We start from the raw sequence: 25,208 nt of genomic DNA on the forward strand, positions 1-25,208 counted from the left end.
CACCGCTACAACTGATCCAGCTGCAAGCTGAACCGGCCGTTTGTTTCTCATGGAACAGTCATTTTAACTTGAAAGGGCAAACGACAAACTGTGGTTATTCAGACTTGGGAATTTAGTGGATCTCTCCTCAAAAATAAAGTGAGACAATTAACTGTATTTGTTGCCAATGACAGAAGAGTTTTCTAATGAAAATCAGGACTTTTGAAAACTTGTATTCACCGGCTTCCTAATTCTTACTGACTTTCCTTAATTAAATCAGTAATGATGTTAATAAGCATGAATTTTTGTCATGTAACAAAATATATCAACATTTGGAAGATCTGTAAAATGCAACGAACCAATATTTTCCAAATGACCGAAACATGGCGTTACAAATAATGCATAGGTAAAAGATCCATTCAAAATGGAAGACAGGCCAAATCTACATTCCAACTAACCTTTAAGAAACTACCATTTGTTGAGTTTTGACACAGTGTTAAAGGAAACCTGATTTTCTATTCAAAACACTTCTGACACCAAATGTGTGGGTTTTCCCCATGAAGCAATTCTCTGCAGACACCAACTGGGCGTCTCACAAGTCAACTTAAGTTTGACACTAACTACCCAGAATTAGTGTAGACCCCACAGGTTAAGGGCTCAGTCCCACAAGACTGTCCAAGTGCCCACTTCATACACTAATCTCAAGTAGTGGGTCCCCAGGTGACCCACTTTACACTTGTTTGACTTGGCTACAAATTGTGGGGACTTCCTTGGAGTCCCTCACAGAACTCAGGGAAACACTTGACTTAGTATTACTGGTACATTATAAGAGATAGTTAAAAGGATACAAATGAAAATCAGATGGAGAGGCACATAAGACAAGGTCTGGATGGGTCCCAAGCACAGGAGATTCTGTTCCTGTGGAGTCTGGGGGTGTGCCCCCTCCCAGCATGTAGATGTGTTCACCAAACTAGAAGCCCTCTGAATTTTGTTGTTTAGGGATTTTTCTGAAGGCCCCATTACATAGGCATGATTGATTAGATCGTTGGCTACTGGTGATTAGCTCAATCTCCAGCCTTTATCCTGTGGGGTGAGGTGTAGAGCAGAAGGTTCCAACCCTTTAATCACACGATTGGTTCCTGGCAATCAACCCCTATCCTGAAGCTACCCCGGAGCCCACAAAGAGTTACCTCATTAAACTTCAGGTATGGTTGAAAGGGGTTTATCCTAAGTAACAAAAAAAGCTCCTCCAACCCTATCACTCAGGAAATTCCAAGGGTTTCAGGAGTTCTGTGTACCAAAAACTGGACAAAGACCAAACATATATTTCTTATTATATTACAAGATCACAAAGATCAGAAAAGAAGCCTGAAAAAGGCTATTAAAATACTCCTCCTTCTTCCAACTACATATTTGAAGCCAGATTTCCTCCATATAGTTCGACCGAAAAAACCATATATCCATATACTGAACGCAGAAGCTGGTATGAATATCTAGCTGTCACGTCTTCTAGTAAGCCAGATATTAAAGCAATGTGCAAAAATGTAAAACAATGTCACTTTTCTATTTGTTTTGAACTATATAACTGTTTTTCCTAAAACATGTTATTTATGTTAACAGATGAGTTTATTACTATTTTAAATGAATAAGTATTTTTAAAATATCTGTTATAATTTCAAATATGGTAAGGGAGATATAACCCACACAAAAAAAAGCTTTTGTGGGGGCACTCAGTGATTTTATACAAATGAAAGGCATTCTAAAATCAAAACATTTGAGAACCACTGTGTTTTGGACCAAACATTTGTGTCCTGACCCCACCTCCCAATTCATATGTTGACGCTCTAACCCTCAGTGTGAGAGTATCAAGAGATGGGGTCTTTGGAAGCAAATACTTTCAGATGAGGTCACGAGGGTGGAGCCCCCATAATGAGATTACTGTCCTTATAAAAAGAGGGACTTCCCTGGCAGTCCAGTGGTTGAGATGCTGCGCTTCCACTTCAGGGGCCACGGCTCGATCCCTGGTCATGCAACTAAGATCCTGAATGCCACGAGGTGCGGCCAGAAAAAAAAAAAAAAAAAAAAAAAGAAAAGAGGAAGAGACACCAGAACTCACTCTCTCCACACAAAGAAGAGGTCATGTGAGCACAGTGAGATGGTAGCTGCAAGCCAGGAAGACAGCCCTCACCCAGAACTAAATCTGCTGGTGCCTTGATGGATTTCTCAGCCTCTAGAATTGTGAGAAATAAATCTGCTGTTTACATCACCTAGTCTACGGTATTTTGTTATAGTAGTCCAAGCTAGGATGCGTTGCCCTAAAACAATCATTAAAAACATAAAGCATCGCTAATAAGCCAACAGTGGAAATAAATTTTAATCATAAAAAATACTCAAATAATCCAAAAGTTGGGAAAAGTTAAAAAATAGAAAAAGAATAGATGGGACAAATAAAAAAACAAGCAGCAGGCTTCCCTGGTGGCGCAGTGGTTGAGAGTCTGCCTGCCGATGCAGGCGACACGGGTTCGTGCCCCGGTCCGAGAAGATCCCACATGCCGCGGAGCGGCTGGGCCCGTGAGCCATGGCCGCTGAGCCTGCGCGTCCGGAGCCTGTGCTCCTCAATGGGAGAGGCCACAACAGTGAGAGGTCCGCGTACCACACACACACACACATACACACACACAAAAAAAGCAGCAAAATGAAAAACTTAAACCCAAACTTGTAATTATATTAAGTGTAAATGGTTCAAGTACTCCAATTAAATGGAAGAAATTATTGTAATGAATAAGAAAGACCCAACTATTTACTCTGTACAAGAAACGCACTTCAAATATAAAAAGGCAAATTAAAAATAAAATACTGGAAAAAGATGTATCATTAAAAGCAGGCAAAGTAGACTTCAGGACAAGGAATATTACCCGGGATAAGAAAGGACATTTCATAATAATAATAGGGTTGATTCCTAAAGGAGACACAGTGGGGACTTCCCTGGCGGTCCAGTGCTTAAGACTCCACACTTCCACTGCAGGGGGCACGGGTACAATCCCCAGTCAGGGAACTAAGATCCACATGCTGCACAGCATGGCCAAAAAAAAAAAAAAAAAAAAAAAGACACAATGATAAATGTGGTAACCTAACAACAGAGTTTCAAAATACATGAAGGAAAAACTGACAAAATGAAAAGGAGAAATAGACAAATCCACTATTATAATTGGTGGTTTCAACATTCTTCTCTCAGTAATTGACAGGGCAAATAGACCAAAAAATATAGAAATAAGAATATAGAAAACTTAAACTATCAATAAACTTGACCTAATTAGATCATCTAACAACTGCAAAATACACATTCTTTTAAGTGTACCTGGAACATTTTCATCAAGACAGTCCATATACTGGGCAGTAAAACAAATCTCAATAAACGTTGAAAAGTTGAATTCATACAGAGTACGTTAAATTTGACCACACTAGAATTAAACTAGAAATCAATAACAATATGATATCTAGAAAATCTCAAATACTTGGAAGTTAAACAACAACCTTCTAAATAACCCATTTGTTGAAGAAGAAATCACAAGAGAAATTAGAAAGTTATTAACAGAATGAAAATTAAAATACAATCTATCTAAATTTGTGGGATACACCTAGAGCAATGCTTAGAGGGGAAAATACAGCTTTAAATGCTCTCATCAGAGAAGAAAAAAGCTCCAAAGTCAATCATCTAATATTACACCATAAGGAGCCAGAAAAAGAATAAATTAAACCCAAGTACACAGAAGGAAAGAAATAATAAAAGAGCAAAAATCAATGAAATAGAAAATTGATAAATAATAGGAAAAACACAATTGAACCAAAAGCTGGTTCTTTGAAAAGATCAATAAAATTGATAAACTTCTAACTAGTCTGGTCAAGAAAAAGAAAACACACATTCTCAATACCAGGAATGAAAAAGGCATCAATATAAATCATACATATATAAAATTTTATATATATTTATATATATAAAATAAGGGAATATTAGGAACTTTATGAAACAACTTAGATTAAATGGATAAGTCCCTTAAAAAAAACAAAAATTATCAAAACTACATAAAAATACAGAAAATCTAGATAATTCTATATCTATTAAAGAAATTAAATTTATAATTTAGAATATTCCAAAAGACAAAACTCTAGGTCCAGATGGCTTTACTGGTAAATTCTATCTAACACTGAATGACAAAAAACACCAATCCTGCATAAATTATTTCAGGAGATAGAAGAGAACACTTTACAACTCATTGTATGATGTTAGCTTTACTCTGATAGAAAAAACAAAGTCATTGTAAGAAAGAAAAATTACAGATCTATACATCACTCATCAATAAAGATGTAAAAATCCTCAACAAAATGTCAGTAAATCAAATATAGCACTATATAAAATGTATATAATATGTCATGACCATGTGAGGTTTATTCCAAGAAGGCAAGGTTTACTCAACATTCAAAAATCTATTATTGTAGTCTGTCACATTAACAGAATAAAGAGGAAAAACCACAACCATCTCAATAGATGCAGAAAAAGCATTTGACAAAATTCAACACTTACTCATTATAAAAAGTCTCAGCAAATTAGGAATAGAAGATAGGGTTAAACTGATAGGCATCTACCAAAAAATCTAATTACCAATCACACTTAATGGCAAAAGACTAAATGACCTCCCCTAAGATCAGGAACAAGGCAAGGATATAACTCTCATCACTTTTATTAAATATGGCAGTAGAGCTCCTAACTAATGCAACAAGATGAGAAAAAGAAATAAGGGCATAGGGACTTGCCTGGTGGTCCAGTGGGTGAGATTCTGAGCTCCCAATGAAGGGGGCCCGGGTTTGATCCCTGGTTGGGGAACTAGATCCCACCTGCATGCCACAACTAAGAGCCCGCATGCCGCAACTAAGAGTCCACATACCACAATGAAGATCCCATGTGCCACAACTAAGGCCTGGCACAGCCTAAATAAACAGATAAATAAATATTTTTTTAAAATATATTTTAGGGGCTTCCCTGGTGGCGCAGTGGTTGGGAGTCCGCCTGCTGATGCGGGGGACACGGGTTCGTGCCCCGGTCTGGGGGGATCCCACGTGCCGCGGGGCGGCTGGGCCCGTGGGCCATGGCCGCTGAGCCTGCGCGTCCGGAGCCTGTGCTCAGCAGCGGGAGACGCCACAGCAGTGAGAGGCCCGCGTACCATAAAAGAAAAAAAAAAAAATATATATATATATATATATATTTTTTTTTTTTTTTAAAAGAAATAAAGGCATAAAGATTGAAAAGGAAGGGCTTCCCTGGTGGCGCAGTGGTTGAGAGTCTGCCTGCCGATGCAGGGGACATGGGTTCGTGCCCCGGTCCGGGAAGATCCCACATGCCGCGGAACGGCTGGGCCCGTGAGCCATGGCCGCTGAGCCTGCGCGTCCAGAGCCTGTGCTCCACAACGGGAGAGGCCACAACAGTGAGAGGCCCGCATACCGCAAAAAAAATAATAAATAAATAAATAACTAAACACCATTGAGTTTCCCTGGTGGCCTGGTGGTTAAGAATATGCCTGCCAATGCAGGGGACACGGGTTAAAGCCCTGGTCCGGGAAGATCCCACATGCTGCGGAGCAACTAAGCCCGTGCGCCACAATTACTGAGCCCGTGCTCTAGAGCCCGCGAGCCACAACTACTGAGCCCATGTGTCACAACTGCTGAAGCCTGCGCACCCAGAGCCCGTGCTCTGCAACAAGATAAGCCACTGTGATGAGAAGCCCACGCACCGCAACGAAGAGTAGCATAGCCCCCGCTCGCCGCAGCTAGAGAAACCCGTGCACAGCAACGAAGACCCAACACAGCTGAAAATAAATAAATAAAATAAATTTATTAAAAACAAAAAACAGCATTAAAAGAATGAAAAGCCTGATTGGGAGAAAATATATATAATGCTTTCATCTAACAAAAGACGTGTCCAGATTAAATAAAGAATTCTTACAACTAACTAATAAGAACATGTCCCAATTTTTTAAACAGGCAAAAGATATTAACATACACTTCCCAAAAGAAGGAATACAAACAGCCAATAAGCACAGAAAAGATGCTCAAGATCATTAGTCATCAGCAAAAATCAAATTAAAATCACAGTGAGATACCACTACACATTCACTAGAATAGGTAAACCTAAAAAGACTGACAAAACTAAGTGTTCGTGAGGAAATGGAGCAAACAGAATTCTCATAAACACTTTGGAAATAGTTTAGCAATTTCTTATAAAGTTAAATGTTCAGTTATCACATGACCCAGCAACTGCACTCCCCAATATTTATCTCAGAGGAATTAAAATATATTTCCATAAGAAGACTTGTACATAAAAGTTCATTACATCTTCATTCATAATAGCCAAAAAGGAAAATAACCCAAATGTTCAACAGGTAAATAAACAATTGTTTATTCATACCATGGAATACTACTGGGCAATAAAAAGGTGCAAACTACTGAAACAACATGGATAAATCTCAAAAATCATTTTGCTGAAAGAAGCCAGACACAAAGGGTACATATTAATTGATTCCATTTATATGAAGTTTTAGAACAGTCAAAACTAACCTATAGTGATAGAAACCAGAACTCAGAACAGTGGTTGCCTAGGGTAGGGGCAGGGGATGGGAAAGGAGCAGATTGGGGTGATGTATACATTTGTCAAAACTCATCAAACTGCATATAGTTTGATGTATTACTGCATATAGTTTGATGTATTACCGACTGATATAGTTTGTAAACAATATGTATTATAGTTTTTGTTATACGTAAATCAAATTGAACTTCAGTAAAGGTGGTTTTTTTTTTTTTTAAAGGAACAGAACCGGGGGAAGAGACAGGTCAGTAATTTCATCAAGCACCTTTCTGTTTTATTTGATTCTAAAACCAAATACATGTAGTACTTTATCATTCTTTTTAATTTATTTGTGTCATCATAAATAGTGAATATAAGACTTACTCTTCTGGGATATATAGCATGATATATACACTTAAGACAGAACTGACTTAAATTTTCCGAATTAACATTGCTAATAAAAATACAAAGCAACAGTGGTGATCATTTTGTAATGTACAGAAATATCAAATTACTATGTTGTGCACCAAGAACTTACACAGTATTGTAAGCCAATTATACTTCAAAAACAAACAAATGAACAAACTTATAGAAAAAAGAGATCCGATTTGTGGTTACCAGAGGCAGGAAGTAGAGGGAGGAGGAACCGGACAAACGTGGTCAAAAGGTACAAATTTCCAGTTATAAGATAAATAACATACAACATGATTAATCTAATTAACAATGCTATATATGAAATTTAATTAACAATGTTATATATGAAAGTTATTAAGAGAGTAAATCCTAAGAGTTCTCATCACAAGGAAAAAAATACTTTTTTCTTTTTATTTTGTATCTATATGAGGTGATGGGCATTCACTAAACTTACTGTGGTAATTGTTTCATGATGTATGTAAGTCAAATCATTATGCTGTACACCTTAAACTTATACAGTGTTGTATGTCAATTATATCTCAATAAAACTGGAAGGAAAAAAATACAAAACAACAGAATGGAATGGTTCAGAGCACATGTTCAAATCCTCACCCCATGCACAAATTACTTAACTTCTCTGGACTTCAATTACTTCATCTGTAAGATGGGGTTAATGATAAAAATCTACTTTACAGGGTTACTGTAACTACTGACTATAATAAAGTAACTGGCACATTGGAAAAGATCAAAAGTATTCATTCCCTTCCCCTTTCTTTGTATTACCTAATTACTCAAGATACAAATGCTATTAGTTCTAATCACCACAATAGTTCCACGCATAATCTCTTATTTTATGTTAGCTCTTGCCGAAAATGCACTATTTGTGTGTTAGTGCTTACTCTTTGGGGTCTATGTCTTTTAAACTAAAATGATATTACCTGCTTTAGCTGATAAACAAACTTGACAAAGGTACTCTACACTCCATCACCACAAACACACACACACACAAATTTTCCTTATCATTTATGAACAAAACCTAAGTAATACTTCACCTAACACTGGAAATATGTTTCCTAAATTTTGAATATGGCAAAAACTAACTCAAATTACTTGAAAAATACCAGTCACTTTCCTTGAAAGTGAAGAACAATTCTAATTTGTCTTAAGGATGCAAGGTAGCAGCTATAAAGTAAACAAGGACTACAATTTGCAATCACTTCTCGGGGTTATTTCTAATTTATTAAAATATTCACTCAACTCTGCCAACTGTTCTTCCCCATCCATCTCTGTCCCTTTCTTTTCCCTGCCTCACGCGCAATTAGCAAACATTTACTGGGCACCTAAAACTTGCCAGCAGTCCTTCCGGTATTGGGGAGACTATGTTGAGCAAAAAAACAGACATAATTTCAGGCCTCAAAGAATTTACAATCCAGTGGAGGGAGACAGAAAGTAACTGATATGAATCAAATAAACAACATATAAATGTAAGATCACATCTGTGATTATTAATAATAGGTAACATATAATGAGCATTTATTATGTATCAGGCATGGACTAAGCACTTTAAATTAATAGCTCATTTAATCGTCCCACTAACCTTAGGCAATAGGTACTAGGTATGATTAACCTCATTTGACAGAGAGGAAAGGCAGAGTTTAATATCGTGAACAAACAGGAATTAGGGGCTGAAAATAAAGGGATTTAGCCTAGCAAGGGGAGTCAAGGAAGGCTTCTCTGAGGAAGTAACTGAGCAGAGACTTGAAGGTTACATTAGTCAGCCAGGGGAGAATGAAGAACCACCCAGGCAGTAGGCACAGGTTAAAGAATGTTCAAAGCCCCTGTGGAAGGCAGGAGTATGAAATATACCCGGATTTAAATTAAAAAAAAAAAAAAGGAAAGGCTGGAAAGGAGGAAAGAACTGGTGGGAATACGCTATGATGGGAATGGCGGGAGGAGGGTTATGCTGGGTAGAAGTGAGAAGGCCAGGCAGAAACAATGGTGCCAGTGTGGATGGAGAGAAGTAGATGCATTTAAGAGATATATGTGGAGGTAAAACACACCAGACTTGGGGAGGGACTGGACATCCAGGGTGACGGAATGTGTAGCAAGAATGATTCCACAATTTCTGGCTGTTATAACTCAATGAATAATGGTGCCATTCATCCAGACAGGGAACGGTAGAGGCCCAAATTTAGAAAGATAATGGATTTGCTTTGGGACATGCTGAATTTAAAATGTTTTTGAGATATCAAGTACGCAGCTGATAGAGGTTTGTCTTTGAGTGTAAAGGTGGCTCCGGACACAGAAATTTATGAGCAATTGACATACAGATGGTAATTTGTCTCGCGAGAAGAGTCAACAAAAATTTACAGAGAGATCTCCAAATAAGACGGGGAAAGACAAGCCAAGCTGAGCCACAGAAACCGAAAGAAGAGGGTGTTACCAAAAGAAAGCGAGGCTCAATAGTCAAACGCTGCTGAGAACTCGGGTAAATTTAACTCTCAAAAGGGTCTGTTGGATTTAACGACCTGGAGGCACTGCTGACTTCAGCCAGGGTTACTTCTATAGTGATCAGGGGAGTGACTGATTGGAGTCTGTTGAAGGGTTAATGGGAGGGGAGAAAAAGAACTGAAAACTGACAACTCTAGGAAAGTTAGGCTGCGGATGGGGGAAGGGGAGGAGAAAGAGAGTGGCTGCGGGAGAGAGATGGGCGAAAATCAACAGTTTATTTTGTTTCATTTCCTTAAGCAGGAAAAACATGAACGTGTTTAAAAGACGATGGGAAAAATGCTTTGAGGAGTGATGATTCTAGGGAGTCACCCGGCGGTTCCTCCCCGGCCCCCGCTGTCTCCTCCTCCCGTGTCCTCTCCCCCTTCTCCACCCCGCACAGCCCCAAGGCCCACAGCCACCCCGGCCCGCGCCCGGCTCGCAGGCGTCTCCTCACCGCAATGGCCCCCTCGCTCAGGTGGCCCACCATGGTTCCGCCGCAACAGCTCCAACGCTCCCGCTCCCCCGCAGCCCTGGCTTTACTCCAGGGAACCCGCGCGCTCCAAAGCGATTGGCCCGAGGACCTGCGTGCACCGCGAAGGCCTCCCGACGCGCGCACGGCACGGGGGCGGGTTTAGGAGCCGAGCAGCCACCTCATTGGCCGAAGCGCGGCGGGTGGCCCACATGACTCACCGGAGCCCAGGTCCGGGGCCTAGTCGCTGGATTGCCTGGCCTGGGGGCGGGGCGCGGAACCGCGGAGCGCGCGAAGCGTGATGCGTGATGCGCGAAGCGTGACGCGGACGCAGCGAAGGGCGCGGAGTGGACGAGTTACGTTAGCATTCCGAGCAAACTCTCGGAAACGTACCCAACTCGGCCTTTGGTGGGCAGACACTGACTGGTAGCCCAGAGGAGTGGTAGAGCTGTTGCCCTAGTAACTCTGCTACTGGATATAGTCAAAGCATTGGCTTGCTTCCTTCAGCAACCCAGAGCTGAGCTCCCGCAGGTTCCAGACCCTGAGCTTGGCACAGTGGGGATCTCTCAAGGTAAATAAGACCTGGTCCCTACCCTCAGAGGAGAGCACAGTCTGTCGAGGGAATTGCTGCTGTGAGGAGCACTAACTCAAGGTAGACATGGTTTGGGCCCCAGGAGAGACACAAAGTGTGCTGCTATCACAGGTGGAAAAATCAGGGAAGGCTTCCCGGAGGAGGTACCATTTGAACTGGGCCTTGAAGAATGTTTGGAAATTTGCCAGGTGGACTCCAAGTGAGGGTAGGGCCAATGAATAGTCTTTGTAACACCTAGGGAGATGAATAGCCTGGCAAACTGGGGATAGCTTTGAGTAGCTAGAATAGTAGGGTACAGAGGAAGAAGTGAGACTTGAGCATTAGAAAGTAAGCCAAGAGTCAAATAATGAAGGGTTTGTACTGGACTTCCCTAAATGCTAGGAGGAGCATTGATGAATTTAAGGCGGAGTACTGACATCTGTCTCAATGTGGAAGATGGGCTGAATTTGGAATGGGGAAGTGGGGGGTCTGAGGGTGTGGAGACTAGTTATAACACTCCAGAAAGAATGCCGGACAGGAAATGGTGCGGGCTTGAACTAAAGGAGTGACCTGGGGATTGAAAAGAAAAAACTGAACTGGGTAAGAGTTCTGATTCATCATTGTATAACCAGTACCTAGTATGATGCCTGGAACAAAGTAAGCTTTCAATAAATATTTCTGAATGAAGGGATGTTGAGTGAATTGGGGTGAGAAACAATAGATGCTTCCTCAGCGTGTAAACAACTATAGGAAGAGACCACAAGAATTGATTTTGTTGCTTCATGCATGCTTGAATGGAATCTTGACTTTCTAGAATTGTGCATTTGTAGAAATCCGAATTCCTTATTTTCTTATTCATTTTTTAGATTTAAAGTAGCATGGATCTGCCCGTGGATGAGTGGAAATCGTACATACTTCAGAAGTGGTCTTTGCTCCCCAAGTCCATTCAGGTTACAATTTCTACAGCAGAGACTTTAAGCGATATCTTTCTTTTCTCATCTTCGCTTCTTCAGTAAGTGAATGGAAGCTTTAACCAGGGAAATTTTGATGCAGAAAACGTTGTCTTTTGTGATTTGCTCTCAAATTATATCTCTTTTTTTAAAATATAAATTTATTTATTTATTTTCTGCGTTGGGTCTTCGTTGCTGCGCCCAGGCTTTCTTTAGTTGCGTCGAGTTGGGGTTACTCTTCCTTGCAGTGTGCGGGCTTCTCATTGCAGTGCTTCCTCCTGTTGTGGGGCACGGGCTCTAGGCACGCAGGCTTCAGTAGTTGCAGCACACTGGCTTATTATTTGTGGCACACGGGCTCTAGAGCGCAGGCTCAGTAGTTGTGGCACACAGGCTTAGCTGCTCTGTGGCATGTGGGATCTTCCCGGACCAGGGCTCGAACCCGTGTCCCTTGTGTTGGTACGTGGATTCTTAACTACTATGCCACCAGGGAAGCCCGTCAAATTATACCTCTTTTTGATGGAAGAGTTACCTTTAGGTTTTTATATTTTGGGGCATTCAACACTAATTGCTGTTTCCACAGTTCTTTCTAACCTATTATTATACAACAGGTAGGGATGCTATTTAGCTTTTTCGGTGTCAATATTATGTTTCAGTAATCAGTGCCTTGCTGTTGTCACTAGGCTGTCCACCTTGCTGTATCCCAAAGGATACAGTGGACATTTACTAGCTGCACATAGAAATTCATAAATGCTCATATTTGGAAAGAACCATAGAGGTCATACAGTCTAACCCCAGTAGTTTTCAAACACTCTTGACTACACTCTTCAATAAGAAATATATTTTACATCACAACCTAGTACGTATACTAGTTTTTTATACGTATATAAAAAACTGAAACAGGGGACTTCCCTGGTGGTCCAGTGGTTAAGACTCTGCTTCCACCGCGGGGTGCATGGCATCCATCCTTGGTTGGGAAACCAAGATCCTACATGCTGCGGCGTGGCCAAAAAAATAAAAATTAAGTAAATAAAAAACTGAAGCAGGAGTTTCCCAAACTTCGTTCAGTGAATTTTTATTGAACATCTATTTTGTGCCAGCCACTGTGCTAAGTGCTTAGTAAGCAAAAAATACATCATTTGAAAAAAAATAGACAAAGATCCTTACCTTTGAGGAGCTTAATTCTAGCAAGGAAGGACAGACAATAAACATCATAAATAAGTTAAAATATATAGTATGTTAAAGGTGAGAAATACAGTAGAAAAAAAGGAAAAATTGAACAGGGTAGGGGAAATAGGCAGTGCCAGAAGCGAGAGTACAGATTGTAGTATTAAGTAGTATAATCAGATATGCCTCATTGAAAGAGTGAAAGTGGAGCAAAGTCTTGGAGATACAGGAGTTAACTAAAGAGATATCTGAGAGAAGAGCATTCCAGGCAGAGATCCTAAGGTGGGAGAGTGTCTGGCATGTTTAAGCAACAGCAAGTTGGATGAACAGCTAGTGGTGGATGAACAGAGTAAGCCAGAGGGAGAGTGGTAGGAAGTACCATCAGAGAGGTAATGGGACACGCATGGGAGTTGGGGAAGAGCAGGTGGCACAAATCGAGTTGACCCTTTCTTAGTGCCTTATCTTTTTACCCTGAGTAGGAAGTTATTGCAGGGTATAGTAGGCAGAATTCTAAAGATGCTCCCCCTGCCCCCACGCCAGCATTCTGGTCCCCTGGTTACTCAATCCTGGTCCCCTCGTTACTCAATCTAACATTAACCTAAGCACTGCTGGGAAGGGACTTGGCTGATGTAATGAAAGTCCCAAGCCCCCTGACTCTGAGATATAATTACTGGGTGGGTGTAACCCAATCAGACCAGACCTTTAAAAGCAGAGTTCTTCCCAGCTGGTAGCAGAAAGGGAAATCAGAGAGATTCAAAGCATGAGGTTTGAATGCGATTTGGCTGACTTTGAAGATGGAGCTACATGACACATGACAAGGAATGCAGGAAGCTTCTAGAAGCTGAGAGTGCTTCCTGGCTAACAGCCAGCAAGGAAATGGGGACCTCAGACCTACAATTGCAAGGAACTGGCTTCTGTCAGTTCTAAACTCAAAATCCTGGATGAGTTTAGATATAGATTCTTTCCCAGATCCTCTCTATAAGAGGTCACCTTGATTTCAGCCTTGTGAGACCCTAAGCAGAGAGCCCAGGCAAGCCCACCTGGACTTCTGATCTACAGAACTGAGAATAATAAATGGGTATTGTTTTAACCTGCTGAATGTGTGGTAGTTTTTACACTACAATAGAAAACTAATTCACAGGGTTTTGAGATAAGAGTGATACAATCTGATTATATTTTAAACAGATGTCAGCAAACAACAACCCACAGGGTACATCCATCCCACTGCCTGTTTGTGTGGCCATCAGCTAAGAATGGTTTTTACAGATAAATATTTGTAGTCGATTTGATGATGGGGAACATTAGCTTTGAACTCCAGTTTAGCAAAATTGTATCCATTAAAAAAATTTTCTTTCATTCTTCTCATTAGTAGACCTGTGTTACAAAAGAATTGTACTCAATTATTATACCTTGAATTTTGTCAGTAAATGATTTTTACAAGCGTGTTTTTTCTTTTGTTATATAAGCACCTATGTAATAGCCTCGATTTTACCTCTTGGCCCAAGCAGGCTAAATGTCTCTGGTTTTCTAGAGAAAGTTTGCTGATCCCTGTTTTTCTTTGGTTTTTTTTTTTTTGCGGTACGCGGTCCTCTCACTGTTGTGGCCTCTCCCGTTGCGGAGCACAGGCTCCAGACGTGCAGGCTCAGCGGCCATGGCTCACGGGCCTAGCCGCTCTGCGGCATGTGGGATCTTCCCGGACCGGGGCATGAACCCGTGTCCCCTGCATCGGCAGGCGGACTCTCAACCACTGCGCCACCAGGGAAGCCCTGATCCCTGTTTTAAAGGATTGCTCTGACCACTGTGTTGAGTATAGCAGGAGTAAGAGTGGAAATAGAATTGTTGGAAGGCTGTTGCTTTAGTCCAGGTGAGAGAGGAAGTGATAGTAATTTGGGCCAGGGTGGTAGTAGTGGGGATGATGAGAAGTGGTTGGATTCTGATGGTGTACTTAATAGCATTTCCTGACAGATGGGATATGGTATGTTAGAGAATGAGAGAAGTAAAAAGTGACTCCTGGGATGTAGACCTACAGGGCCAAAGGTAGAAGGATGAAATTGCCATCACCTGGGAAAGCTGCAGGTGGAGGTGTCTTGGGAAAGAAATTTAGGGGTTCGTATTTCAGTTGGAAATGTCTAGTAGACATTCAAGTGGAGATGTCTTAATGAGCATGGAATTTATGAGGCTTGGGCTAGAGATACATATTTGGGAATTACATGGCATTTTGAGCCATGAGACTGGAAAATTTCACCAAGGAAGAAAGTGTAGATGCTTACTGCATGTGATGTACTTCTTGATATTTTCCCTTCTATTGATCTAATTTTTAAAGTACTAATCAGGACCCTCTAAACTGATTTCGTGACCTACTGAGTCATGACCTACAGTTTGAAAAATAATGTTAAAACTCTATGGGATTTGTGGATTCCCTTTAAAAAGTTTCCAAAAATGATGGAGAACTGCTGATGAAAACTCTGGTTGATACCAAGATAAATTGGTATAGCTTACCAACAGCAAAAAGGAGTATCAGTAAGAATCCAAATTTGAAGTTTTGGAGCACTGAAAGGAATATAAATCAAAGAAGAGGATTTGTCTGATTGTTTAATGTTGGAGTTCCTCAAGACTCCTGCCTAGGCTCTCTTTCCTAGTCACTGTCTATTCTCAACCAGTTCAGCCTCATTCACACCCATGACATCAATTACCTCCTATATATGCCGATTACCCTTAAAATTATATCTCCAGCCCTCACTTCTTCTCTGAGACACAAATGTCTAATCCAGATGACTACTTAAAGCCTCAAAGATACTTAAAATTCAACATATCCAAAACCAAACTCACCATCTTGTCTTCGAAATTAGATTACCTTCCAGTGGTGTCTATCTTAATGAACTGCACTGCCTTATTTCAGTCCCTAAAACTAGAAACCTGTGAACCATTATATATATATATATATGTATGTATGTATTTATGTATGTGTGTATATGTGTATATATATATATATATATATATATGTATATTTATTTATTTATTTTTGGCTGCATTGGGTCTTCACTGCGTGCGGGCTTTCTCTAGTTACGGCAAGTGGGGGCTACTCCTCATTGCGGTGCATGGGTTTCTTATTGAGGTGGCTCCTCTTGTTGCAGAGCATGGGCTCTAGGTGCATGGGCTTCGGTAGTTGTGGCTTGCAGGCTCTAGAGCGCAGGCTCAGTAGTTGTGGTGCACAAGCTTAGTTGCTCTGTGGCACGTGGAATCTTCCCGGACCAGGGCTTGAACTCATGTTCCCTGCATTGGCAGGCGGATTCTTAACCACTGTGCCAACAGGGAAGTCCCCCATTTTATATTTTAAAATAACTCATGATCATTCCCCCTTTTTACTTCAGATCATCATGATCCCTTAGTGAATTACACCACCATCCATCCAGTTGCTACCCAGAAACCTAGGAGTCATGCCTGATTTTTCCTTCTTCCTCATACCCCGTATTAAATCCATTGCCAAATTTTGTCCATTGTAGGACTGTGAACGCTAAATTTCTTTCAAATTTGGCAAATAAGACTTCTGCTTCTGGATAGGATATAATAGGTCACAACAGGCAGTACTTTTGAAACTAAAAAATATTGATACTACAATAATCATATTTTTAAAGACACCAGAGAGCAACAAGGACCAGATGGACTAAAATTCCAGAGAGCGAAGACTCCTTCCTAGGCGTTCACTATCCATGGTCTTTCCTGGGGGTAATTAAAGGCTGAGGATCAGGCTGGCCCCAAGCACAGGGACTGTCCTGGGGGAAACTGAAACCAGCAGACCTTTTGGCGGTCATTTGGGGCTGATGTGATGGATTGGAAACTACAAGATGGCCAAACTCAAGGCCCAAATTTAAAGCCTGTTTGCCTCATGGGAGCCTTGCCATTTCAGGTACTAGGTACCATTAGGGTTATACTTTTTTTTTTCTTTGGCTTGTTGTTTTTCTTTTTTATTAATGTTAGTAAGATACAAGTACATTCTCATCGCAAAAGATTGATACAATATTTAATAAACTAAAACATGAAAATTTCCCCCTTAGCCTTCTCATTCTCTTTCAGAGATTACCACAAGTTATTGGAACTTTCTATTTCTTTTTTATGTATTCTCGTACATTCATACATAAATGTGTGCGTATCTTTTTCTCCTCTATTAGATTATATTATGTGTTTTGTTCTTCGAAGTTTTTTGCAGCATCACACCTTAATCTTTTTAGCAACCAAAGGAGATTGCTAGTATATTATTGCCGCAACTTACTTATTTGTTTCCCTATTGATGGGCAGTTATGTTCTTTCCAGGTGGTTGTTTTTGTTTTTTTACTGTTACAAACAATGCTGCAATGAACAACTTTTATATATGTTGTACATATGTTTAGAATTTAAGATAGATTCTTAGAAGAGGATTTGTTGCATCAGTGGTTGTGAGCAATTTAAATTTAATAAATACTGCCAAATTGTCTTCCAAGAAGGCTTTACCCGCTTACCATGAACATATCCTCGCCAACATTAGAAAACAACAGTCTTTTTTTTTTTTTTTTTCGCCACACCGCACCACATGAGGGATCTTAGTTCCCCTACCAGGGGTTGAACCTGCGCCCCCTACGGTAGAAGCACGGAGTCTTTTTTTTTTTTTTTTTTAATTTATATATTTATTTATTTATTTTTGGCTACATTGGGTCTTCATTGCTGCGCACAGGCTTTCTCTAGTTGCAGCAAGTGGGGGATACTCTTCTTTGTGGAGCGCGGGCTTCTAATTGAGGTGGCTTCTGGGCTCACGGGCCCAGTTGCTCCACAGCACGTGGGATCCTCCCAGACCAGGGCTCGAACCCGTGTCCCCTGCATTAGCGGGCAGATTCTCAACCACTGCGCCACCAGGGAAGCCCCGGCAGGCGGATTCTTAACCAGTGCGCCACCAGGGAAGTCCCAGAAGGCAACAGTCTTTAATTTTGGCAACCTTAAGGACAAAATAGTCTTGTTTTAATTTGCATTTTTCTGATTGCTAGTGAAGTAATGCACCATTTCTGATGTTACTCATTAATATTTGTTCTGTGAATTTTTGTTTGTGTCCTTTCCCCATTTCTCTAGAGGGTTGTCTATCTTTCTCTTAATAATTTTTAAGGGGTCTTCATGAATCTGACTATATATTTCTTTGCTATATATGTTACTAATTTTTCTCCTAGTCTATTATTTATCTGTTTTTATTTTACTTATTGTGTCTCATTGTATATAAATTGCATGCATATATTTTAACTTTTTTACAGCCATTTCTGTCTTTTTCTTTTATGGTTTCTGGGTTATGTGTCTTAGGATAGTCTACTCTTCCCCAATATTATAAAAATATTCTTTATTTTCTTCTGACTTTTTTGGTAGTTTTGTCTTTTAGTTTTAGCTCTCTAATCCATCTGGAATTTATTTTTGTGTGTGATGTGAGGGAATAGTCTAAGTTTTATTCCAGATAGTTTTCCCACGTCAGTTATTGAATAGTCCATCCTTTCCTCAGTTCTTCAAAATGCCACATTTATTAAAATTAAATTCCCACTTTTCTATAAATGAGTTTCTAGACTCTACGTCTGTGCCAAAACCAAAGAGTTTTAATTACTGTGACTTTATAGTATCATACTAGAATTTTTTCAGTTTCAAGTGACAGAAACCCAGCTCAAATTAGGAAATCTATAGGCTATGGAAACTAGGATGTGCAAAGGCAGATCTATTTTTAAGCAGAGTTGTATCCAGGAGCTCAGAAGATGTCATCAGACTCTATCTCTTCATCTGTCAGACAGACTGTCTCCACCTGGTGGGCAGTATAACCATTGGTAACCTTGAGCACATGCTGATAATAGCTTAATAACCACAAGAAAAGAGGTCATCTTTCCTAAGAGTTTTGGCAAAAAAGGTCTGGGTTGGACTCTGATCAACCTAACTTTGATGGCATGCACACCCCTTTAACCAAAGATGTGGGCTCCTCTGATTGGCCAGGCCTGTAACACATGCCCAACCGTCTTGCAAAATTGGGGTCACTCCTACTTCAACCACAAGGAATGGTTTCCGCACTGAGATTTTGTTACCAGACGTGGTGAGAAGGAGCAGTTGAAAGCAGGGAAGTCTGGTACAAATGTGTCTTTGCTATCTGTTAAGCCAAGTTCCCACACACATATGCACAGTCATTATTCTTTTTCAAGAATATCTTGGCTATTCTGTGTATATTTCCCCCATGTGAACTTCAGAATTGACTGTCACGTTCAATAAAAAGTATCGTTGGGTTTTTGATTGGGAATTTATAGATTCATTTAGGGAGACTTGACACCTTTACAATATTAAATTTCCTCTTTCATGTAAAGGGTATGTCTTGCCACTTGTTTAGGGCTTCTTTTATGTCCTTAAATAAAGTTTTATCATTTTCTTTATATAGGTCTTGCACATTTCCTCTTAGATTTATTCTACTTCTTACAAGGTTTTTGTTGTTCTCGTGAATAAGACTTTTTCCCCCCAATTACATTCTCTGACCGATGATTGGTGGTATAAATATAAGCTAGGAATCATCTTATAATAGGCCACCTCACTGTACTTTCACATTATTTCATCATTTTTTATGCCAATCCACTTAGAATTTTTAGTAAGTATATCTGCAAACAGCAATCCTCCTTTCAAATATTTGTACCTCTTCTTTTACTTTTTAATTATAGCATTATTTAGACCTCTGGTGCAATGTTGAATAGTAAGAGGCATTTAGGACATTGCTGTAGGTTTGTAGTATATACCCTTTATCAGTTTAAGGAAGTTGTGCTATCTTGTATCATAAATAAGTGTTGAATTTTATCAGTCCTTTTTTTTAATATATTTTGGGAGGAATGATCATTTTCTTATTCTACTTTAATCTGTTAAGGCAGAATTGACATCAGTAGATTTACTGAAGTTGAACTGTTTTGGAGAATAACTCTGGTTATCATCTAACTTTTTTTTTTTAACACAGGGCTAGATTCAATTTGCTGAGGTTATTTTTAGGATTTTTATATCTATATTCTTAAATGGTATTAGACTATATATTTTTGTGTGTATGTGCTCTGTTCATCAACTCTTGGTATCAGGGTTATGATAGCCTCATGGCATGAATTGGAGAACTTCCCATATTTCTCTATGCTCTGAAATAATTTATATAATGTAAGGATTATTTGATTCTTTAAAGCTGGTAGAAAATCCTGTAAAACTATGTAGACCTGGTATCTTATTTTTATTTATTTATTTTTGGCGGTACGCGGGCCTCTCACTGCTGTGGCCTCTCCCATTGCTGAGCACAGGCTCCGGACGCGCAGGCCCAGCGGCCATGGCTCACGGGCCCAGCCACTCTGTGGCATGTGGGATCCTCCCGGACCGGGGCACGAACCCGTGTCCCCAGCATCAGCAGGCGGACTCTCAACCACTGTGCCACCAGGGAAGCCCCCCTTATTTTTTAAAAAATATTTATTTATATTTTATTTATTTATTTATTTTGGCTGCACCAGGTCTTAGTTGTGGCATGCGAACTCTTAGTTCCATCATGCATGTGGGATCTAGTTCCCTGACCAGGGATCGAACCCGGGCCCCCTTGCATTGGGAGCACAGAGTCTTACCCACTGGACCACCAGGGAAGTCCCTAGACCTGGTACCTTATTACATGGAAATATTTTCCTTTTTTAGTTTATTTTTTATCAGAATAATATGCACATAGTATAAGAAGTCAAATAGTACTTCAAAACTTATAAAGAAAAACAGCAACTCTCGCTTACTCTTCCCCATTTCTATTCTGCAAAGACTGATATTTAAAATCATTCTGTTTCTTCCAGAATTTAATTTCATATTACTAAACAGTATGCTAATATTGCTATTTTTGAATTTTCAGTTTTAGATGCCAAATCTAGCTCTCTTACCCCCAACTCACATGTATATACTTTGTTTTTCCCTCATTCTATCATCATAACTATATTATAGTATATAACCAGTAGAATATGATACTGGTTAAATCAGTTTTCAACGTGTATATCATTATGTCTATGTAAATATCATATGAACCACAAAGTATACTTTGAATTACATTTCCTTTCTTGTACAACTCTTATTTTCCCTGAAGTTAAAAATTGCCTCTATTTTTATTTGTTCTGTGTATCTCTCACTGCTTCATCCCCAATCTTCTCTACTTAACAAGTTAGTTCCAAAGAGCTGTTTGTAAAACTATTCAATCATAATCTAAAATGACCAAAAAAGATTTAAATTTCTAATCTCCATATGTTTGCCCAGTAAATGAAAGTATGAATTGGGCCTTCAAAGCTTAAAGCCAGGCATACACTCTTCTTTCTTGCCATTTACAGTCTTTGAGGAATGTTTTACCAAATTAGATGCGTTTTGTCAGTATCAAAGACCTTTTGAGACACATGGACCTCTCGCATTGATAATCTAGTGTCCTAGGGAATCCTTAACAGACTCACTATCCGCACTCACTGCCTTCCTATTTGTTTTGATTTTACACTGATTCAAATGGAATACTTTGTTTTGCCAGCAATCAAGGAAATGCTCAAAGACTAACGGATTTAAGTAAAAAAAGAACATAGGAGCCAGTCTGAAGAGGTTTCCATTGGCCAAATTTAGAACAATCTGAGCATCAAAAAGTATAATGATGAGGGCTTCCCTGGTGGCGCAGTGGTTGAGAGTCTGCCTGCCGATGCAGGGGACACGGGTTTGTGCCCCGGTCCGGGAAGATCCCACATGTCGCGGAGCAGCTGGGCCCGTGAGCCATGGCCGCTGAGCCTGCGCGTCCGGAGCCTGTGCTCCGCAACGCGAGAGGCCATGGCAGTGAGAGGCCCGCGGACCGCAAAAACAAAAAAAAATTTTTTTAAATAATAAAAAAGTATAATGATGATAATGGTTTATAAGAATGAATTTTTTTAAGCCCATGGTGATACTCAAAAAAATACATAAATAAGTAAAAGAAGAAAAGGGGGAAACATTTGTCTTTACAGAAGAATGCTAATTAATAAGTTTAGAAATAATGATAGAATTAGAAAATCACCATTTTGTAACTCCCAGTGTAATAAGTGATTCTGGCAATAATCGTCAATGGATGCTCAAAACATTAGAAGAAAGATCACTGAGAAACAGGTTATTCACATGGTCTCAAAGTTGGCCCCATAGACTACTTATTAATGTTACTTATTACAAGGGGAAAGTTATCTTTATATTAGAGAAATCTAACAGTCACCACTTTAACCAGGTGACCAAACAACATCACCAGTAGTGATGGGACTGCCTGACATGTGTCTCCTGGTTTGAAACAACAAGAAGTATACAGATTTAATGATGGACTAATATTCTTGACAAAAACTGTTTGATCTGAATCTAATCATGAGGAAACAATGAGACAAAACCAGAATGTGTAACGTTTTCCTGGTCTTGAGTCTTCAAAAAAACTTAATCATGAAAAACAAAAAAATTATGGGACTGTCTCAAAAGAAACTAATGAGAAATAACTAAATGCAGTATATTAGAACTTTGATCTGGCATCAGGTTGGGGTAGGAAAAAGAAAGAAAAGACATTTTAGGAATAATGGAGAAATTTTAAATGATATTTGAATTAGTGTTTTTTTTTAATTTAATTTATTTATTTGGTTGCATCGGGTCTTCGTTGCTGCATGTGGGCTTTCTCTAGTTGCATCGAGCGGGGGCTACTCTTTTTTGCAGTGCTCGGACTTCTCACTGCAGTGGTTTCTCTTGTTACGGAGCTCGGGCTTTAGGCACGTGGGCTCCAGTAGTTTTGGCACGTGGGCTCAGTAGTTGTGGCTCGCGGGCTCTAGAGCTCAGGCTCAGTAGTTGTGGCGCACAGGCTTAGCTGCTCCACTGCATGTGGGATCTTCCTGGACCAGGGATCGAACCTGTGTCCCCTGCCTTGGCAGACGGATTCTCAACCACTGTGCCACCAGGGAAGTCCCTAGTGTTAATTTTTTAGGCATGATAATGATATTGTGATATCAAGATACAGGAGAATGTCCTTATTCTTAGCAGAGGCATGCTGAAATATTTAGAGGTGAACTTCCATGATGAGTGCACTTACTTTCAGGAAAAAAAATGTGTATGTGTGAATGTGTGCGAGTTATTAAGCTGCAGTTTCTCAGCTCTGATCTTCTGTACTCTTTGCTGGGGCTGGGACTTTCTGCTTTGCCAATTGACCTTATAAGAGGCTTTACCTCTCTAGGGCTCTAGAAAGAGAAGGCACGGCTAGAAGAAGGAACTTGGTTCCTTCTATCTGCTTCCTAGTTAGACTCTACATGCCAAAGAATGAAGTTGGACCTTTAACTTACACCATATGCAAAAGCTAACTCAAAATAACTCAAAGACCTAAACTTAAGAGCTAAAACCATAAAACTCTTAGAAGAAAACATAAGCCAAAAGCTTATGACATTGGATTTGGCATCTTTTTCTTGGCTGTGATACCAAAGGCTCAGGCAACAACAACAACAAAAATAGGCAAATCAGCCTTCAGGAAAAGTAAACTATTTAGTGCATCAAGTGACTGTCAGCAGAGTTAAATAGGCAACCCACAGAGTGGGAGAAAATATTGCAAATCATACATCTGCTAAGGAATTAATATCCAGACCATATAAACAACTCCTAAGACTCAACGACAACAAAAAACCCAGTTTAAAAATGGGCAAAGAGGGCTTCCCTGGTGGCGCAGTGGTTGAGAGTCTGCCTGCCGATGCAGGGGACACGGGTTCGTGTCCCGGTCCGGGAATATCCCACATGCCGCGGAGCGGCTGGGCCCGTGAGCCATGGCCGCTGAGCCTGCGCATCCGGGGCCTGTGCTCCGCAATGGGAGAGGCCACAACAGTGAGAGGCCTGCATACCGCAAAAAACAAAAAACAAAACAAAACAAAAAAAATGGGCAAAGAGCCCCCACTCACCGCAACTAGAGAAAGCCCATGGGTAGCAACAAAGACCCAACACAGCTCAAAATAAATAAGTAAATTTTCTTTAAAAATGGGCAAAGGACTTACATAGATACTTCTTCAAAGAAGATAAGCACATGAAATAAGCATATGAAAAGATGCTCTTAACATCACTAATCATTAGGGAGATGCAAATCAAACTACAAGATACCTTATTATCCTCATACTTATTAGATGGCTACTATCCAAAAAAATAAAACAGAAAATAACAAAGTGTTGATGAGGATGTGGAGAAATTGGAGCCCTTGTGCACTGTTGTTGGGAACGTAAAATGGTATAGCCACTATGAAAAACAGTATGGCAGTTCTTCAAATAATTAGAAATAGAATTACTGGGGCTGCCCTGGTGGCGCAGTGGTTGAGAATCCGTCTGCCAAGGCAGGGGACAGAGATTCGAGCCCTGGTCCAGGAAGATCCCACATGCAGCGGAGCACCTAAGCCTGTGTGCCACAACTACTGAGCCTGAGCTCTAGAGCCTGTTAGCCACAACTACTGAGCCTGTGTGCTGCAACTACTGAGCCTGTGTGCTGCAACTACTGAAGCCTGCGAGCCTAAAGCCCATGCTCTGCAACAAGAGAAGCCACTGCAATGAGAAGCCCGAGCACTGGAACGAAGAGTAGCCCCTGCTCGCTGCAACCAGAGAAAGCCTGCACGCAGCAACAAAGACCCAGTGCTGCCAAAAATTTAATTAATTAATTTTTTAAAAAGACAAGTAAGGCACCAATTTAAAAAAAAATAGAATTACTATATAATCCAGCAATCCTACTTCTGGGTTTATACTCAAAAGAATTGAAAACGGGACTTGAACAGATTTATTTGCACACCAATGTTCAGAGCAGTATTCATAATAGCCAAGAGTGAAAATAGCCCAAATGTCCATTAACAGATGAATGGATAAACTGTGATATATACATATAATGGAATATTACTCAGCTATAAAAAGGAATGAACCTCGGAAACATTATGTTAAGTGAAACAAGCCAGACATAAAAGGATGACTACTTTACCATTCCACTTACATGAAGTACCTAGAGTAGACAAATTCATAGAAACAGGAAGTGAAATAGAGGTTATCAGGGGCTGGGGAGAGGGAGGAATAGAGAGTTATCATTTAATGAGCACAGAGTTCTAGTTTGGGCTGGTGAAAAAGTTCTGGAAATGGATAGCGGTGACAATCGCACAATATTGTGAATGTACTTAATGCCACTGAACTATATACTTTAGTTAAAATGAAAAGTTTTTAAATATTTTAGCACAATAAAAAAAATTAATTAGAAAATTGTTCCATCTCACTTCCACAAATTTTTTATCATAACATTCCAGAAGAAAATTTGAAATATTAAAAAAAGAAAGCTTTTCAAAACTTTAATTACTGAGTTAAACCTGGTACTAGAAGAATGAATTATTGCAGCTTAGTTCTTAATTACACTGAAGAACAATTACAAAAACATTGAGTTTGTCATCATTTTGGATTAAGATTAAGGAATATCCATTGTTAGGCAAAAAGAATTTTACTATTATTACTGTTCACCACAACTTCTTTGTTTGAATAGGGTTTTCAGGTTTAACCT

At 39.9% G+C, this 25,208-nt stretch overlaps 2 protein-coding genes across 6 annotated transcripts in view; one reads left to right on the forward strand and one right to left on the reverse strand.

The window, feature by feature from the left end:
* The window catches only part of RPA1 (replication protein A1), a 52,789-nt gene extending 42,678 nt beyond the window's left edge, over nt 1–10,111 (reverse strand). The window contains exon 1 of the mRNA XM_082605301.1: nt 9,954–10,111. Coding sequence (XP_082461427.1) covers nt 9,954–9,986 — 33 coding nt within the window. The 5' untranslated portion in view covers nt 9,987–10,111. The remainder of the gene's footprint in view (nt 1–9,953) is intronic.
* The window catches only part of SMYD4 (SET and MYND domain containing 4), a 39,845-nt gene continuing 24,048 nt past the window's right edge, over nt 9,412–25,208 (forward strand). For 2 of the 5 annotated variants that reach the window (XM_082605296.1, XM_082605300.1), the window contains exons 1-2: nt 9,412–9,497; nt 11,406–11,551. In XM_082605296.1, the coding sequence (XP_082461422.1) occupies nt 11,418–11,551 (134 nt within the window). In that variant the 5' untranslated portion in view covers nt 9,412–9,497; nt 11,406–11,417. The other 3 variants (XM_082605297.1, XM_082605298.1, XM_082605299.1) reach the window with 3 other exon arrangements.

This window comes from Mesoplodon mirus, assembly GCF_964341445.2.
Source record: "Mesoplodon mirus genome assembly, chromosome: 18".
Lineage (NCBI taxonomy): Eukaryota > Metazoa > Chordata > Mammalia > Artiodactyla > Ziphiidae > Mesoplodon > Mesoplodon mirus.